The sequence below is a fragment of the Gavia stellata genome, chromosome 19 (genome assembly GCF_030936135.1).
Source record: "Gavia stellata isolate bGavSte3 chromosome 19, bGavSte3.hap2, whole genome shotgun sequence".
Classification (NCBI taxonomy): Eukaryota; Metazoa; Chordata; class Aves; order Gaviiformes; family Gaviidae; genus Gavia; species Gavia stellata.
The window spans coordinates 14551084-14571190 of record NC_082612.1 but is presented as its reverse complement, the minus strand read 5'-3'; the positions used below and the strand labels follow the sequence as shown (position 1 = coordinate 14571190).

Genomic DNA, 20107 nt, shown 5'->3' with positions numbered 1-20107 from the left:
GCCAAGCCATCATGACCTTGGCTCAGAGATTCAGGATGCGAATTTCCAAAGTCTTCCAAAAGCCTCCTTTAGTGCATGCTAGGGGAAAGACATGAATAATTTGACTGCAGTTGTGGGAAGTACTCTTTGAAATTTACTGTTTAACTTTGAAATTGCAGGCGTATCCTTATTTCCATCCAGCCCCTTGCCAAATTCTGCTACTCAGAAAGAACTGATGCAGTAGATTCACAGTGAGTTGGAATAATTTTGCTTTCACTGTTATCATATCAAAAGGGGATTTGAATGGAGAAAAGATGAAACCACTCATACCATCATCGCTCAAGTCAAATGAGGATTCACGTGTTTCTGTCTGGGCAAAACAGACCATCAGCTATAGACCTGCAGTACTCTGTTAGCCTGCCCTTTGCTTGCTCTTAAGGTTCCCATCTTCTCACTGAAGGCATCTTGCTCATTAAAATAGCATCTCCTTGGTTAAAGAAGGGACAAATGGACCACTGCCTCTGGGTAGTCATTATTACAGATTTACGCATCCACATAGGTAAATGCCTAAGAAGGGCCACTCAGGATATAAAAACTTACTTTGGGTATCAGAGGAGAATACTCCTTCAGTGTACTCAACAGTGACAATGCCACGTTACTAGCTTAATTAAATCACTGTATAACCTTAGTCAGAAATTGAACTGACTTAAAAAATTGTGGCAAAACTGCTATGAATTATCTTAGTCCCAAACTGAGTTTGATTAATTGGAGAAAATAAACTATTAATCTTTTTCTTAACATTTACCAACAGTAATTGGAAAAGATTAGATAGTAAATGCCACACAAATGACTAGACCTTGTGCAGAAGAAATACATTCCTCAACCTAGGGATGTTTACTTCAAAAGTAGGCACCCTGAATTAGTTTTTACTGCCTGCAGTACTAACAATTCAGATCAGATTCATGCATGTCTTAGTCATATTGAATCTTTTCCTCTGGGATATGTATGAATTCCCTCACTAAAAAAATACCAACCTGGCCTTAATTTAGTCCATGCTTTATACTGATCAGATCATTTCTTGTAACAATAGGATTCAGGGTGCAGTAAAGCTTTCAATTGGCATCTTTTAGCTCTCAGGAAAAGAAAAACACCAGGAGAAATACTGGAGAACTAAACTAGCAAATGGCCTTTTTTGGTTCTAGAATGTGCATCTGGAACAGATGGAGGTGAAACAAAATAAAAGAGATATGGCCAATGTCCAACAGAAAGTGGCTAACAGGGTGGCAAGCTGAGTGGTCACAGACTTAGCAATATTCTTTCTGAAAGACAAATTCACAGTATTTAACATACTTGCAACTGGTAAATGATTTAATGAAAAACAGAATAAAATTAATCAGGTAACTGATTTTCACAATGGCCAAGATAAAGAAAACTATCTGAGCAAAGGAGCTGTTTGTTTCTCCCATCATGAATACTGCTGGACTGTGTCTCAAGCACACTCAAAGCTAGAAATAAGGAAAATCCCTTTAACTCTTTGATTAAAGACCACAGTTATAACTTGGTATTACTTTGCCTATGCATGTGACATCAGGTAAGAGAAAATCATATTCAATGCATACCATTGTTTTAAGGAAAAATTTTAAATGTAGGACCAGTTTACTTCATCCAAACTATGTAATAAACACTTCTTTCATTGATGTTTTGCAGTGGCAAATAATTTGTTTCTTTCTTCTGTGATAATTCTGCCATTGTTTAAGCCTGATATCAATGTGCTTATGAATTTACCGATCAGTTAGTCTGTAAGTCACCTGGAAGATGACATCCACTGTGCTCACATTTATGTTCTTTCTCTTGTAGTTTACTGGAGATTCAGCGCCTCAGAGTGATGAAGATTGACTGTTGGGAGTAACCCAACAATAAGGAAGTACCGGGCAGTGTATTTATTGCCATAATTAGATGGAGACTTTCTTCCTGGTAAGTGGACAGCTGAATGACTCAGCCATTTATCAAATGAAGATGGAAAAATGGAGGTGCCTGGAGGAAAGAATTACTTATTGTAGATAGCAGTTGGTATGACATGGTGTGGTGGCCTGACACCTGGCCAGGTGCCCACCAAAGCTGCTCTATCACTCTCCTTCCTCAGCTGGACAGGGGAGAGAAAAATCTAACAAAAGGCTCATGGGTCAAGATAAGGACAGGGAGATCACCCAGCAATTATCATGACAGGCAAAACAGATTTGTCTTGGGGAAATTAGTTTATTACCAATCAAATCAGAGTAGGATAATGAGAAATAAAACCACGTCTTAAAAACACCTCCCGCCCCCCTTCTTCCCAGGCTCAACTTCACTCCCAATTTTCTTTACCTCCTCCCCTCAAGTGGCACAGGGGGACTGGGAATGGGGGTTGTGGTCAGTTCATCACATGTTGTTTCTGCCGCTCCTTCCTCCTCACACTCTTCCCCTACTCCAGCATGGGGTCCCTCCCACGGGAGACAGTTCTCCACGAGCTTCTCCAATGTGGGTCCTTCCCACAGGCTACAGTTCTTCACAAACCACTCCAGCGTGGGTCCCTTCCACAGGGTGCCGTCCTTCAGGAACAGACTGATCCAGCGTGGGTCCTCCGCGGGGTCACAAGTCCTGCCAGGAGCCTGTTCCAGCGTGGGCTCCTCTCTCCACGGGTCCACAGGTCCTGCCAGGAGCCTGTTCCAGCGTGGGCTTCCCATGGGGTCACAGCCTTCTTCAGGCATCCACCTGCTCCGGCGTGGGTTCCTCCACGAGCTGCAGGTGGATATCTGCTCCACCGTGGACCTCCACGGGCTGCAGGGGACAGCCTGCCTCACCGTGGTCTTCCCCACGGGCTGCAGGGGAATCTCTGCTCCGGCACCTGGAGCACCTCCTCCCCTCCTTCTTCGCTGACCTGGGTGTCTGCAGAGCTGTTTCTCTCACATGTTCTCACTCCTCTCTCCCGGCTGCTGTTGCACAGCAACTTTTCCCCCTTCTTAAATATGTTATACCAGAGGTGCTACCACAGTTGCTGGCTGGCTCAGCCTTGGCCAGCAGCAGGTCCGTCTTGGAGCCAAATGGCATTGGCTGTATTGGGGAGGCTTCTAGCAGAAGCTCCCCTACAGAAGCCACCCCTGTAGCCCCACCGCTACCAAAACCTTGCCATGCAAACCCAACTCACGTGGTTATGAATCATGAAGAAAGCAGTTACTTTAGAAAGAGCTGAAAGAAGACTATGCAACATTTCGGAACTACCAGGGGACAGGTGACTTTGCATTGAGTCTTAGAAATACACTTACCATGATTTCCAATAACTGGTCAAAATTGATTCCTGACTTCAAAGTTCTTACCCCAAAAGGAGGCCAAAATTACAAACTCTACGACATAGGAAAGATTTCTACTACATAGAATTATTCTTTTTAAGTGTGTAAGAGACTTGGTCACCTTCTTTATTCAGAGAATGAAATTTACACTACTTTTCTTTGGTTGAAATTTAGATTGATATCTTCAGTAATTGCTAAAGGAACTGTAGTAATTACCATAATGACTAAGGTGGTATCTGTGTCAGAGGTAACAAATGAACTAACAAAGCATGTTCTATCATTGGAGAGTGGAACCAAGCACCAGTATTACCATCTATTGAGAAGACCAGAGATAATTTTTAATACCCTTGTGCTACCATTGTACAAAAGGGAAAAAAGGCAAGGAAGAATCTTTAAATAAATATTCTGATTTTTTATTTTGAATTCTTAGGTAAAACAAGTAATTTGTAAACTATAGTAGAAATAAATATATTAAGAGATAGTCAATAGACCTTTAAGACAAATAGGCCTCAGCTTGTGTTTTGACACTAGTCCATTGAACGAATGTTATTACGAAAAAAATAGCAAGGAAAACTGTAAGACATGACCAACAACAGAAGTGACAGAAGAGCTAGGATCTTCTAGGAGCACAGATGGTAAAGGGATAGTTTTCAGATAACAAAAATAGCTATAGCTAAATGCTTTAACAGGGTATGATAATTTTATATTAATAATAATAATAATAAGAGCTTTTCTCTGAAACCCCATTCCGTTAGCCCTGAACTGATGTTCATGAGGAGGTTCCCACTGCAGATATCCTGAGATCTTCTTAAAGAATTTTGTTGAAAGATTGGTAAGTTAGGCAGGATTTCTTCTCCAAGGGACTTACCAAATAATGAAGACATTTTAAGTCAAGAAGAAGCTTTAAACCCTGTTAAATTCCTTTTATTTATATTTCATAAGTAGTATCATTTGTATGTATTCATTTATGAATACATTCTGAATTACAGGGATTTTATTATTCTTTGTTTACATGTCATGCTATGTAATTAGGATTGTAAGTGATATTCTTTCCAGTTTATTGTTGGCGATAATCTAATTTCTCTGAGGATGTTCAAGAAAGAATCTTGGTTCCCAGCCTGTCTTTTGGTCAGTGTTTGCATTCCTTCTGTATAACCTTTACAAAACTCTGTATAAATTCTGTAAAATTTTTTTCTTCATACTCTTCACATTCTTTGCATTTTGCTGACGTTGTGGAATTCAACTGAAAAAGAAAATGCAATAGTAAAGCAGGATACTGATCTATTTGTTCTGATAGAGAACTAACCCTTTTTTGTCCTGTTTTTGTGAATAATTCCAATGCAGTCAATGGCCACAGAAAGCATTGCTGGAGGCTTCCACAGTACTTATGTTCTGTGCAGCTCCTGGCTTGCTTTCTGAGTAGGATAAGCTTTCAAAGATACAGCACTTCAGTGAGACATGCAAGTGGCTGTCCCTTTGAAAATTAGGATACTTTTCTGTATGTGTCTCAGCATACCTGATTTAGATACTGAAATTACAAATTGTTTTTTATACGTACGCATTCAAACACCCTGACATATGTATGCATGTGCAGTCAAAAGTATTTGCTTTGGTGGGAATCCTGAAAGTGTTTTTCTAAAAACCACTAAATTCTGCTTTTTCATCATTGTACGTGTAGCTTTTTCATTGTTACATGTACAGGTTACTGGATCCCATTTGCTTTCATCTGTACCATCCCACCTTTTATATAACAAAAGAGGTATTTCTGCTATTGAAGAAACTCTTTTGATTTGCCTTTTTTCCACAGACTGCTTGTGTTACTAACCTTGTTATTTTCTAAGCTTGCAATTCCATTTTTCCATATGTTCGATACATCCTGTGTTTTACTACAGTTTTTGATAAGACATTCTTGAAGAATCACTTCCGTCTCTAAGATAAAGCATCTCATTACAGGTTCTTGGCATTCTTTCTGAAAAAGATGAAGTTGTAATAGTTTTACGATTAAAAAGGAGTAAGTGAATGTAAGATATAATTTACCACAAAGTGGCTGATTTTTATTTACTGGATATCTCTTCTTACTATTCAAATACTTTTAAATATCTGCAGAGATTGGCTGTGAGAGCTGACAACATAAAGGCCAGCCAATTTGCTAAGATGAGGTGAATCATAGTGTCTTGATGAAGAACATATAAAAATAATTAATTAGGATAGGATTTGGGGATATAATTAAACATAGTGGAATTAAGTTAGTATTATTCATAGTAGTTCTAGCACTTTCATTGAGAGATCTGAATTCAGAATAGGTAGGGGAAAAAGGAAAGTAGATATTACGTGTATTTCACAAATTAAAGAAAAAGAAGCAGAGGTACTGATATCTCCATCAAGTCAACAATAAAGCCAAGAATAAGTCCCAGGTTGTCTGACTTTCTTATCAGACTGTCCCACTTTAAGAAAATCTTCCTGACATTACCAGGTATTAAATCAGCCATTACAATGGATTAACCTCTCTGGCTCAGTTCAGTTAAGAGGATGAGTGTGCAGAAGGCAAAAGGAGAGAAATGCACAGGTAGATGCTGACAGTTACTCTCCATGTTCCACTTCTCCAGTATTTTATTCTATTAATAGTGCATGGTGTTAAAATATCATCTTTGGAAGTATTTTCTTTGTCACTTTTTTCCTTCCTCAAATTACAAATGAATACCAACATTATTTTAGCAGTGTTTGCTTTGATAAGATCATTTTGGATCATCCCTTTTAATTTTAATAGCAGGTGATTCAATAAAAATAATTAATACCTACTTACATAATTTATCATAAGTACTTGAACTAACAGAACTGTTCCTTCCAAGGCAAATTATTTGATTTCTGAAACTTTTCTCAAATTAGACTAAGGCTGCCTTAGGAGAAAGTTGCTAGTAAAGAGATTAAGCTACCATATTAGACCAGTTGTAGTCAAATTTTAAGTTTACTTACACCCTCATCTGTGTTTGCAGTATATAAACTGACATCAATGTCCTAAAAGAAAACAAGAGTTAGAATTATGAGCATTAACTAACAGATTCAGAGATAATAAAGCTAACTCTGCAAGACATGGATTAGCTCCAAGTTCAAAGGCTCAATCCATCCAGGTACTGGGAGCCAGCAAGTCAAGGGATCTTGAAGTCACCTAGTAACCTGCAGGATGGGCTTCACTGTGAGCAGGACTCATCAGAATTAAGTCCCACAATACTTTCTCTGAAGGAGCTAACTCCCAAGCCCACTGCCTCTTTTCTCAGAAAAAGTGAGGAAGAAAATAATATTTAATCCTAGAGTCCCCACAGTATTTGGTCAACTCCAATTCCCTTTAACCTTCTATATTCCTTTGCTTCCACCCACAAAACAGCATTATACAAACACCATCCCTTTTCCTGCTCCCTGTCACTGACACTTCTTAGCCGAGTACAGTGCTAAATATTTAATTATGCCTGCTCCTATGACTATATGAAATGCTGACTTTTTAATGAACTTACTTTGGATGTCTTGATCTGCTCCAAATCTTTCAGAACTTCTGCCCACTTGCAATGACCTGCTGCTGTCTTTGGTACGTAAGCACTAGAACAGAAGAAAACCAGTGACCATTAGGCTAAACAGTAGGTATACACAATGTTTATGCTGAAAAAAGTCAGAGATTATTATGATACTATAGATACATTGTTTACATCTATGTTTACATATGGTAAATGTGTGGGGCAAGTATATATGACAAATCATAAAATCATATAGATACATTAAAACTGTATCTCAGAGTCACACAGAGTATGAACAGTCAATGTTTTTTTTAGAAAGGCCAGTTTTATAGAATGTAATGCAAAAGAAAGGTTCAACTACTTAATGTAAAATACCTACAATTCTTTTAAAGTATACAAAAAAATCACAAATTTCAAAGTCTTTTATACTGAAAATTTTCCCCCCTGCTACTGTGGAATTTCTACCTTAAGCCCTGTAGGAATATTATTTGTCATTTAAGATGTAATTTTTTGTGTACTGGAAAGCTTCCTGTGAAAGTGAACCACTAAAGGGTGGAAGGAAGATTTCCTTCTCCTTGGAAGATTTTTGGAATGTGAATTGGAGTTTTAAAGTGTCCCCACTTGGATCCTTAATTTGGATGCCTTTCAGTACTGCTGTACTATAAATAATATATGACAATGTAGGGAAAGACAGACTAATTGTTTCGGGAAGTTGGTTTAAAACAAGCAGTTGTTAAACATTTAAGCCTTAACCAAAGGCTCAAAAATTATAAGACTTTTGGGAAAGGAAAAAAAGGGGGTTTATAACATGAATCAGAGGACACTTACCATGTTTTTGCCAGGGGGAGAGAGAGAGAAGAAATATCAGACCTTGGCAAAGAGGTTTGACTGAAGGGGTACAAGAAGAAAACAAGTGGGGCACGTAGGCCCTAGAAGCAGGGCCAGTTTTCTAAGACAGGAAACTGGAGTGAGAATGGAAGGAGGTGTCCCGTATATATAATTCAGCATACATATTTAAAAAGGTTCACATGTGGCATTTTTTTCACATGTGCAAAGACATATGGCAATTGATGGAGGTCTTTGAATGCAACAATTCCAACAGTTTGAGGGTTGTCACGGAGACTAGGGCCAAGATGCTTTCTTGACCAGACTGAGCCTAGTCAAAGACATAATAAAGTAAGGGACCATGGCCTATGAAGCAATAGGGGACTACATATCATAACGGAAGAGGATCCACTTTCTAAAGCGACTGGAGGCAAGTAACAGCTGTAATAGTAAAAATAAATAATTTGTATTTACTGTCTAATTAACATTGTAGTTACCATAGGAAGAAGATGATTAGTCCCATCTCATTCTTTAAAAGGCAAAAGAAATGGCTGCTCAGAAGATACATCTGATATTGCAGACAAATACTTTTCAGGTGTGTTTTCTGAAAGACACAACCAAGATGATAGCTTGTCACAATCTGATTTCACAGAATTTTGCTTAGTACCGACTTAACCAATTTGACAAGACATCCAATCAAGACAAGACTACCTGTTGTGTTTGGATTGAAAGACCAACTGATTTGTAGCTTGCAGAAATTTATAATCAGTTTACAAAACAGTTGACAGAAAATCAGATGCTGAAGACACATTGAAAAAATCTGAACTCATCCTGGGCTCCCTATTTATTTATCTGTTCAGACTGCAGACTGCAATTTAATGCAGGGAGAATATTAAAGAACTTCTGTTTTGTTTTCCATCCTGGAGATCTTTTCCCTGGCTACCTTTTGCCACCCAAATTCTATGAATTACCTACAACTATAAGATTACCTACAATATTGTGGCTGCATATGTATGAAACTCTGCATTGAATACATCAAATACTATAGTTATGTGTATAGATCTTAAATATAGTATTTAGATATAGTATATATTTATACTTCTTTACATAGTGTATGTACATCTAATACTGGGAAGTGATGCATTTTAAGAATTCTGTCAGTGGAGTCTGGCAACTGGAAATAAGGAGGAGGTGAGAGCTGTGCATTGACCATCAGCAAACATTTCACTGTGCACAGCCTGGGAACCTTTGTTCCAAAGTCACAGCCCTTTGATTTAAGCTGATACAGTTCCTTCACAGAGCTGGGTTGGTTAATTATCTCCAACTGTGCTTTTGATCCAAGGTTTTGTTTCTTGTCATATGTGCCACACTTTTATATTAACTAACTTAAATAATGTTTCTTTAGCAGCAGTTTATTTACATACTAACTTGCAAGTGAATATTTAAAAATGGACCAGAGAACATAATAAAACAAGAGCTACCACTGTGCAGTGGGAAAAATATGAAAATGGGAGGTCAAGCCATACATTGTCAGTTTTGCAGCTAACTTGCTGAAAGCCACCTAACTGTTATTAAAGCATCTACTGGCAAAGCCGGGAGAGTAATAGTTACGTGTGTCACAGGGGACTTCTGAAGAGTATTTGTAACAAATATTTGTTACTCTCTTAAATAGAAAATGTTTTAAATACAGTGCAATTATTTTGTTTCCAAGACCCAGAGATACAGCCGAAATACCATAGTAACCTAATCACTAGATAAATTCCACACTCAATAATGGAAAGCAGTGCCAGACCCTTTTATCACCTGTGTGTGTCCAAAACCTGTTAAATAAGTAGTATGTAAATGAATGATAAATAGCTAATCTAAATTAAAGTAAGGCCAGAGCAAGTAATACCTCATCCATCTTCTGAACTATTTCAGTATGGAACATGCCGTGTCATTGTTACCCAGAGCGTGTCTAAAAACAAAGCTCAACCTGTTACTGTTTCCACAAAAAATGGAAGTCAAAAATATGTGAGTATTAAACCCCAAAATATCAAGTATGTATAAATATAATAAATATTTTCCAAACATACAAGACTGTAATGGGAAAGAAATATTAACTGCTTAGCTATGGTCAAAAGAGCTAAATCATTTTGTTATAGTATGACAGAAAGGCTGTAACCTTTCTACAGTTAATATTGTTTGATCTGAAATTTGTCATGGTGTTGTGGTTTTTTTTTTTTAAATCTGCATACTAACTTTTTGGCTTTTTTTTTTTTTAATTTATTTAATTGAAGTTCAAAAGTAGACTTATGGGAAAACTCAAAGAACATTTAAAGAAATTTAAAAACTGATTTGTTGGATAAAGCTGAAGAAAAAATGTTTTAATCCCATGTTTAAATCTTTTAAAAAATGTTTTAACAAAACTTTTAAATGTATGAGAAACATTTTATAGTAGGTAAACAATTTGATCATTTTACAAGCCAGTTTTTATCAAACAAGATGAGGTGGCTACAAATGAAAATATGAAAGACTTATGCTGGGTCCATAAGCACTTACCAGCTTTGTGTTTCATAATTGGTATTATGAGGCCTTAAAAAGCAGATTTGAGAGGAAGTTCCAGTCCAAATGCATTGTCAAACTTATGCTGTAGAACAAAGTGTTCAAGGTGAGGAAAATAATACCTTACAGTACCTAATGACTAATGGGCCAGCGTTATCATTAGTTTGTCATTTGTTTCCTTTTTTAATATTTGTTCACTGTGATGACAATGGAACACTGTGTTCTTAATGATTAATGAAGTTGTCTTGATCTTTGGTTTTTTTAAGTATGGTAGGTAACTATTGTAATGACATAATCATTGCTAATTTAAAAGCTTAATTTTTAGAAGTAGTAGAGAACTTGTACTGATTGTAAAATATATGAAAAATGTACTACGTGCATACTCTTTTACATTTGTTTATAGAGAAAGAGGTTCGTAACATCCAGTAGGTCACCTAACATATTCCTTTCAGCAATTCAGGGCCATTTTCTACTTGAATTTCTTAATTATTTAATCTGAACTATTATTCAACAACACAAGGAATGTTAGCTCACTTACGTGCTTTGACACATTATTCTCCTGCCTTGAACACCCATCGATATAATTTAAAAATTTCCTTTGGCTAGGGTCAGTTTTTCATTTCTTACTTTGTTTAACCATTAACGAATTCCTCTCTTTCTGCATTACATCTCTGATACTTGGTCTTGTTTTATGGAAGCTTGAACTTTGGACAAGGGAGCAGCTCATATTTAAATATATACATATTTTTATCTGTAGTTTGTGTCCTGATAACCTGCAACTCTAGGTTAAGGATTAAAGTCTTGTAAGTGAATATATGTTATTCAAAAATGCAATTGAGAGTTATGATATACACAACAATCTGTTTGGAAGAGGAATGCTGTTTTCTTACAACAAAGTTAAAATGAAGCACTTCAAGAGCAGTTACCACTGAGTAAAATCTAAGCCATAGTAGTACTGTTTTCTCTTTAAAGAAGCAAACGTATAAACAAATGACAAAACTTGTCTTTAACAAGGCAGAAACAGTTGCTGATTTTGCTGGTTTGGCTGTCATAAAAACTGTAATCTAAGTCAAAAGAAATATTCCTAGGTCTTTACAATATTGAAGTTACATGTGAAGGAAAGCATCTGGAGTTCTGTGTCCAGTTCTGGGCTCCCCGGTTCAAGGACAGGGAGCTGCTCAAGAGGGTACAGCAAAGGGCTACGAAGATGATTAGGGGACTGGAACATCTTTCTTATGAGGAAAGGCTGAGGGACTTGGGTCTTTTTAGTCTGGAGAAGAGAAGACTGTGGGGGGGGATCTTATCAGTGCTTCTAAATACTTAAGGGGTGGGTGCCAGGAGGATGGGGCCAGTCTTTTTTCAGTGGTGCCCAGTGACAGGATGAGAGGCAAAGGGCACAAACTTGTTCACAGGAATTTCCATCAAACCATGAGGAGGAACTTCTTTACTTTGAGGGTGGCAGAGCACTGGAACAAGCTGCCCAGAGAGGTTGTGGAGTCTCCTTCTCTGGAGATACTCAAAACTTGCCTGGACACATTCCTGTCCAATCTGCTCTAGGTGACCCTGCTCTGGTGGGGGGGTTGGACTAGGTGATCTCCAGAGGTCCCTTCCAACCCCTATCATTCTGTGAAAATACTGAAAGATGAAATTACATGTCTTTGCCTATATACCATATATCTAAATTTCTTTATTACAATTTGCTTATAAATTTCTCAGTGAATCCTTGAGATGTGATATTTGTAACTAAGAAAGTTTAGTTCCTGTGCAAGTTGGTTTTATCTGCAAAGGTCCACTATTTTTTATTGCTTATTTTCAACTGTATTTTTATTCTTAGAGAATTTAGATCCTGAACCTACAAGTCCTTGACCACTTCTTGTTTATGTGTGCATACACTTTTAATACTGTTCTTCAGTCTAAACCAGCTTTTTCCTTCATTGGCATCCCTCTTTGATAAGTAAGTAGGTAGCAGTCTTCTCAGCTTCCATTTTGCTAGACTATTGTACTAGGTCTGGTCGGGATGGCATTAATTTTCTTTATAACAGCTGGTATGGTGCTATGGTTTAGATTTGTGACCAAAACAGTGTTGGTAACTCACCAATGTTTTAGCTATTGCTGAACAGTGCTTGCAAGGCCTTCTCTTTTTCTCGCTCTGCTCTCCCCTACCACCCCAGCGAGTAGGCTAGGGGTGCACAAGAGGTTGAGAGATGACATGTCCAGGACAGCAGACCCAAACTGAGCAAAGAGATACATCATATCATGTAACATCATACTCAGCATTAAAAGGAGGGGGAGAGTTTTTCAAAGGTAACCATTGCTCAGAGACTGGCTGGGCATTGGTCTGCTGGTGGGAGGTGGTGAGTGTTTGCTTTTGCATTACTTGGTGGGTTTGGGATTTTGTTTTCATTTTTTCTTATTAAACTGTCTTTATCTCAATCCCTGAGGTTTTTTTCGCTTTTACCCTTCCAGTTCTCTCTCCTGTCTGGCTGGGGCAGGGAGTGAGCAAGCAACTGGGTGGCAGCTTAGCTGCCGGCCAGGGTCAACCCACTACAATTATACAATGCAATCTCTTGAAGACATTTGCCCCCATTTCCGTGATCTTCCTAGCAGTCCTCATATGCTTCATTTTTCTTGAAAACAAGTGACCAGAGGCATACAACATACTGGCATCTCACGAAGGATTTAGAAACTGGTGCTAATATTTTCACCTTCCATGGGAAATAGAGAAATGGCTAGTGCCAGTGCTTTCTTCATGACTGTATCACACTGGTGGCTCATCTTTCAATAATATGTTCTCCTGCCAGAACTTTATGTCTATTTCTTTTAGAATCCTGGAATGTCTGAAGAATCTTTCACTATTTGCAATAAAAAAGTCTAACCTGCTTAATTTTTGGTTACTCTCAATTTATCCCTAACTTCTTGACCTCTAGCACACAGCTTTTTTCTTGATCAGTCCTTTCTTCGTTTGCCTCTGGGCTTTCTGGCTAGTCTCAACAGTGCTGATCTTTCCATTCCTTACTCCTGTAAGAAAATCATCCTCTGCAGACTGTTCTCTCTTGTGACACGTTGTATGCCATTTTTGTTCATCCCTGGCTTCTTGATTTCCCTCTCTTTTTTGTGTGTATGATGTGTTGCTCTTCCCTTATTTGTTGACACATAATGTTTTGTTTCTGCCCGTTTCTCATCTTCATTCTCTAGTGCAATATACCTCTTCTTGCACATTATTTATCCTATTTTAGTCAGTGTCTACTTCTGCCCTGTTCTACAGATGTGTCCCCTCAACTCTTTCTCTTTTAGTTCTTGTGCAGCAAGGGGCTGTAAATATGGAAAGGAAATTATTTCTGCTTTATATTACTTTAAATCACTTATAAATAACAATGCAGTAAGACTTACAGCAACTGAGCAATCATCCTTAGTTTCTTGTCTTAGGATACAAGAAAATTGATTCTTGGAAAAGCTCTAGTGTATGCTACAGAAGCCTCTCCCTTTCATGTAAATTTTGAATGTATTTTTGTGGAATGTAGCAAATTATGAGATTGCACACTGAACCACTTTTTCTATATGTATGCAAGTGGTGGGTGCAATACAGTAGTTGTCATTATTCGTGGTTTCTCCAATTTGTATGGGTGGTGGTTTTCCTTCATTTCTTAACAGCCAAACCCAGAACGTATAGAGGAATGGAAGAGGTTGTGTGTGTGCAAACTAATGAGAACTGAAGCCATACTAAATTATATTAAGCTGGTTTCTGTAGCGTAGCTCTTAAAAAAGAATAAATGGTCATCATAGTTTTTAACAGTGCAGCACAGCAGTCATCCAGAAAACTTCAAGTTTTCTTTCAGACAGGGTAAGATGAGTCTACTAGCAAGTACATTCATTTAGACAAAAGTGTTTTTAAAAAGATTGAAAAAAGTACTTCACAGGGATGTTAAAAGCATTTGTATATAAAATAATTTGCAATACTGCAAAGCACAAATAAATCCCTGGGTGCCTTTATATTATAAAGCTGTGTGGAACGATGTTATTGAAAAGGAGAAAACTCTTGGATAAAATTACAGGTCTGCATTCTGGGATTGCTTACTTCATTGATTTAACATACAAGATGTTAAGCCAAAAGCAACTCACTTTGCTGACAGTAATTAAGTGATAATAAATGTTTCCAATATGCTCATTCAAGACCCAAGATAAACTGTAAGAGATGAAATACACATTGTAAGTTTAACCCATGACCACATTGCAAAAAGTCAATCAACTCTATTCAATTAATATATATGTATATAGATATTATTTACAGAATTATGATTAGTCTGCTAAGTAAAAGAAACATTTTGGGAGATAATGCAGCCTGCCAGAAAAATTAATACTTCTTACAAATTAGAAAGTGCACATCTTCAGATCAACATCAATCAATCAAAATAAAAAACCCAGTCTCATTTTCAAAGCGGACTGCTTTCAGGAGCTCCCACTGAAATAAATGCCTGATTCAGCTGTAGCGAACTGGTCTAGTAAATGTGCCACAACCACCTTGTGGGAAGGCGTAAGAGGAGGATAAGATATAGATGGTATTTTCCCATAGTCTTTTTTTCAAATAAGTTTTTTTTCATCACTTTCAAATGGTAAAGCTAGAAATTAGTCCTATGTCATTCTAAGCAAGGGCTGATACAGTGTTTGATCTGCCTCACAAACATAGTCTCTCTTTATTTAAAAAAAAAAAAAAATTACCACAGATATTAATAACTGTGTGTCATACTGTTTGCCTGAATAATACTCGGTTTGCTGAAGGCAATATAGCCCTGCTGTCTTATACAGGCTTTTCTTTGCTCTCCCACCAGGACTGCTTGCTGCTTGCTTGCCAGCAAAGGAAGGTATCTATTTGTCCTGAATGGAAGCACAGCATTGCAAACTAATTTGCTTTGTTGTTTTTGTAAGAACAGCTAACAAAGTTTGGTTTTGGCAGATACTCATCCAAACGCCATGTAAGGCCCACGTGGTTGGTAAAGCTAGAATCAAATTTAGAAGTCACCAAAAATATGGCCACTCACATACAGCCTGGCACCTTCTGATGTTAAAGCCAAAATAGGCATCATGCATACTGCGCATAGAGACATGTGGCAGAATGCAACTGAAATGAAAGCAGTAAGGAAAATTCACATGAATAATCACAGATGAGTCCCAAGCTGCCACCTGGCTTCTGAAACTTCCCTGACTAAATGTTTGAAGACCTTAAGACTTAGCTTTATACTGAAGTCTTACAATTGCATTCTCTATGACTCATGCTACTAATAACAAATCTCCGGGCATTTCAGCGTGGGCCCTCAAGAGGCCAAGGAACCAGCTGACTCTGTCCACATAAGCATTCCTCTTTGGGTTTTTTTTAAAAACTTGTCCGATAGCATTGGGTGCCTATTTCCACATGGGATCGAAATGAGGACAAAATGAGGTTGTGTTACCCTGTCTCAGGTCAGAATGAACACACTGACACACTCTTGCTACTTTCAAAGATTACAGCAACTCCCAAACCAATGTCATCAATGTCAATCGCTGTTGCCATCAATGCAAATACTGATTCTAAGGATCAAGATAGCGCAATAGACTCTTTCACCAATGTTCCTAGTGCCTTTCCATAAGACATGCAAAGTGGATAATCAGCATAGCAGAGGGTATGGCTCAAATGTGTATGCTGGAGAATTTTTTACTTTCCTTCCCTAAAATCAGGAACTTCTACATTTCTAACTGAGTTCACTGATTTTTGCTCCAACTCTCTTCTCCAGAAGTTGAACTTCTGAACTACTGAACTAGACTCCTCCTCCTGAGGAGACACAGCTAGAAGTTTTCAACACTTCTGCAAGAATGGGTCCAGCACCATTTCAGTCCCAGAAAACAAAACTTTCTTTTAATTTTTTTCAAAATTTTCATGTTTGATTTTTCCAAAGCGAATTATCCATTCCTGACACTTTACAGTACCCCTGCTGTATGCCATCTCAGAAAGTTTTTTCGTGAAAATTGATTAGGCCAGATTTAATACTATTATTTGTTTTACACTTGGATATTGAGCCCACAAGTTGCTATGTCTGCTCTTTTCCCACTGGGTTTTCTACCTTTTGCTTTCAGAGCCTGACTGACATTACTAATCTTTGTCTTAGACCTGTATAGGCAGCCAATAACAGTTTTGCATCAGAGTAGCCATGCAGGAGTTGTCTTGTTGAAAACCTGTTTCATATTAAAGCTTCTTTACACAGCTTCTGTACACTCAAAGGCCTTTCAGAAAATCCTGTTGTAAGAAGTATGATGTCACTCTTCATGAGCCCCTGCCAGTCTCCAGGTAGTATGTACCTTATGGGTAAAGTTGCAATAGGCAGATGAGAAAGGGTTGTAGTCCTTACAGATTAAAAATTAGGTACATGTCCCTGACATGAATTAGGGAAGCACATCAAATTTAGGAATAGCAGAGCTGACTGTAAGCAAAAGTCCTCTAGGCCTGATGTCTCCAACCACAGCCAGTTGTGAATGCCAAGGGAAGAGCATACCGATACCCCCCTGATAAATCCTCCAATCTCCAGCATGGAGAATGCAGATAAAGCTTGTCAGATTTGGGGCTAGTGTTTTGAAGTTTATAACTTCTCTAGACTTTTTTCCTTGCTGTTTATCAGCATAGGTAAATATTTGCTTTTTAATGGATTTTTTAGAATTTTATGTAGCAGTTTCTTCCACATAAATATTTTTTTCAGCTTACATTTCAAATTTTGACAGGCAATGTTAAGTTCTGAACTTAAAATATAATGATAAGTAATTTAAAAATGCAAAAAGTTACATTAATCAGGCCTCTTCATAATGTAATTTTCTAAAGAGTACTGCTTTTACAAGCATGTATAATCTTCCATTTTTTAGGTCAGCTTGAGTTTTCTAAAAGTCACAATGTCACTACCTTGTATAAAAATACATCTTATTTTCAGACATTACAATGGAACAAATGCTGGTATTTACCCTTTTCCCGAAAGCAAGTCTTTCATTTCTATGTGGTCTTGATCTATTTATTTTTGTTTCAGTTCACTAGGCACTGTGAGAACATTTTCATCATTTGAAATTTCAAAACTGAGCAACATCATTGAAAAAGAGAAAACAAACTTTCTTCTCTCTTAATTGCAAACTATGAATAAAAAAATGCATGGAGGGGATATCATTTACTAATTCTAAATACCTGGGACAACGTACCATACTTTCAAGATTACATATGGCACCAAGGCAGGCACATATAGAATTCTTCAGAGCACATAGCAAAGTTGCATCCCATAGACCAAAGCTTGTGGTCAGCTGAAGGGATGATAAATATCAGTCTATTCTATTGGTTTCAGTAAGAGTGAGGCATTTATACTACTCAAATGCCTAGCATATTTTTTCCAAAGGTGCTTCCCTGTCCTTCAGAAAATCTGAGGGATACTGAGCAAAAAGAATAACCTATTACTTTGAGAATGCTCCTTTTATCTTCTGTATCAGAAATAGTTTAGCTACTGATATTTAACTCATACAAGACAAGATTCAAATATTCTTTGAGCATGTTACTTCCATTCCCATTTCTTTGAAATGGAGACTGATGAAAGTTGTAAGCAAATTACAAAACAAACTAGCAAACAAAAAAGTCATAATTTACAATCTTATAGGATAAAAACATTGTAACAGTTAGGAATCTGAGTGTATAGCTTACAAAATTGCTTAAGAAATATGGCATGTTATGTTTTTTTCTGGTTAGAAATACTAAGTAGTACAATTTAAATTAAAGGTTTCTTTCATTTGCAAAAAATTTTTAGTGGTTATGTGAACTAGAGAAAATGACCCTTTCTTTAGAAAATAATTGAAGTATAAACAGAAATCAAAATTAATATCCATGATTTAAATGAAGAGGGGTTTTTTGCTGATATTTAAGTCAGGATAAAACAGGTGTCTTAAATTGCTTTGAGATAAATCAGTCTGTCCCAGTTCTTGGATATTACCATACTTTCAATATGGTATAAACACTGAGCTGTTAGGAAAGGTACTGGCAAAAACCTTCAGATCCTAGAAAGCACAGAGGATCGCTACTAGCTGTCCATCTTGTTGGATCACCTTGTTGTTGAAAAGTCACTTTTACTGAGTATGATACAGAGTTTGAGTTGGCCTTCTCGACATTTACACATCAGTTCACTTTCAACACTGTATCTTACTCAGAGTGCTAGTCAAATTATCTATTAGTTTCTTGTTAAAAATTGTCACATATGCACAGCACATAAATCTGTATTATTGTCAAGTCATTCATCTTTAGCTGTATGAAAACTACTAGAAAACTACTTTGTCCTCTCTATGACCCATGTATCTTGAAATCACACACCATTTCAAATGAGACCTGAAATATTCATGTGTCATTTAAATTATGCAAAATAATCTACAGGCATCCATAAAATCTTATGAATCTGAGAGATATTTTCAGTTACATGAGGGCAGGAGATGAGTGGGGGTTTTGTCCTTCAAAAAAAAAAAAGGAAGACAGAAAAAAGAAGGAATTGTTTCAAAAGTAGAACATGAGAAAAGATTCACAAAGATTCCCTTGGGTAAAAAAGTCTCATAGATACTTGAAGAATTAATGTATCAGTAGTGTACATGCTCTAGACATTTCTATTGTATCACCATACATTTATAATATGTTCAGGTACTGTTAGATAACCGCTAAACAAGATAACAAATGTTAGTAGGATAGGGTTTTTTGAGTAAAATGCACAAGTCATGTGGTTTTGAGTATGGAATAATAGAAGCGAGTAGGAAAGCCAATAAAGCTGCCTGAATTATAGGTATTGAACTGCTGAAGGTTGTTTTCTGAAACTCAAGATAAATTTGAATACTAGAAAGAAGAGCTACACTTTGTGTTCTGAGCAGCTAGAGAGAATGCAAATGGTAACAGCACGTACCCATAACAGAATTTTCAACTGGGTTTATGCCCATGGGGAATTCAGAGCCAGTGCATCATAGCTCTTCACTAGGGTTTTTCTATATTCTCTCTAGCTCCCAGCTCCTTGCTTCTACCTGGTATGGAAATGAAAGCAAAGGGATGGATTTTAAACTACTGGCTCCTAAAAGGGAGAAATGATGGCATTAGCCATTTGTCTGTAGTGGTGACCCAACTGTCAAGTTGGTGCTTGGAGAGAGAACACATCTTCATTCAGCTTTGCAAAAAAGGCCTAATTCAGGCTTAGGCTGTTGAGTTAGCTGAGGGACTGGAGACGATGGAGTGAGGACAGAACAAGGCAAGTCTGCAGCCTACCCTAATTCTGAAGGAAAGCTGTAACTTAGAGGCCTGTCTCCAACAGGCAACTTTTCCAGAAAGGAATTAAAGCAACACTCCCCTGGATTCCTTTCGCTTTTCTTGGAAGTTTCTTACATAGTGAGCATGTCCACCCTTTTACAGCCTAACTATCTCACTTCCCAAGATGATATAATTAAAAACTTGTTATGCAGTAATTCATAGAAATGCCCATTGAAGTTGCACGCTAATTTCCATGCTTACTTCTAGTTTCTTTCTTTTTAGGACTTGAACAAATTTTAACTCTTATACTGAAGAGTTATATGGTTGGTGTTTGTCTTAAAAGTAACTTAGAGGTGGAATAAGGGGAGTGAATATGCCTGGAGCTTTTTTGGAGGCTTTCATTTGCCCAGAAACCTTGGTGAGCTTACAGTACAGTAGATTAAATCTAGTTTACAACTGGCTAGATGATTACTAAGGTGTAGCAAAATACTGTGTATGAAACTTCATTCAAAGGTGAGTATGAATTAGCTAATAAAAGCATTGAAATTGTGTTCCAGTTATAGACCTAAAGTTGATTGTGTTAAAAAAAAAAAATGTGCTTAATGTATTGATGATGGAAAAGGAGACAGGAGAGAATAGTGGAAACTGAAAAGGCGGCACTC

The 20107-nt window shown here is 37.3% G+C and overlaps 1 protein-coding gene across 2 annotated transcripts in view; it reads right to left on the bottom strand.

The window, feature by feature from the left end:
- Positions 1 to 3819: 3819 nt before the first annotated feature.
- The window catches only part of IL15 (interleukin 15), a 28085-nt gene continuing 11797 nt past the window's right edge, over positions 3820 to 20107 (bottom strand). For both annotated transcript variants that reach the window (XM_059826908.1, XM_059826909.1), the window contains exons 5-9: positions 8134 to 8240; positions 6815 to 6896; positions 6279 to 6320; positions 5131 to 5274; positions 3820 to 4548 (exon numbers count right to left, since the gene is read on the bottom strand). In XM_059826908.1, coding sequence (XP_059682891.1) covers positions 4435 to 4548; positions 5131 to 5274; positions 6279 to 6320; positions 6815 to 6896; positions 8134 to 8204 — 453 coding nt within the window. In that variant the 5' untranslated portion in view covers positions 8205 to 8240 and the 3' untranslated portion in view covers positions 3820 to 4434. The remainder of the gene's footprint in view (positions 4549 to 5130; positions 5275 to 6278; positions 6321 to 6814; positions 6897 to 8133; positions 8241 to 20107) is intronic.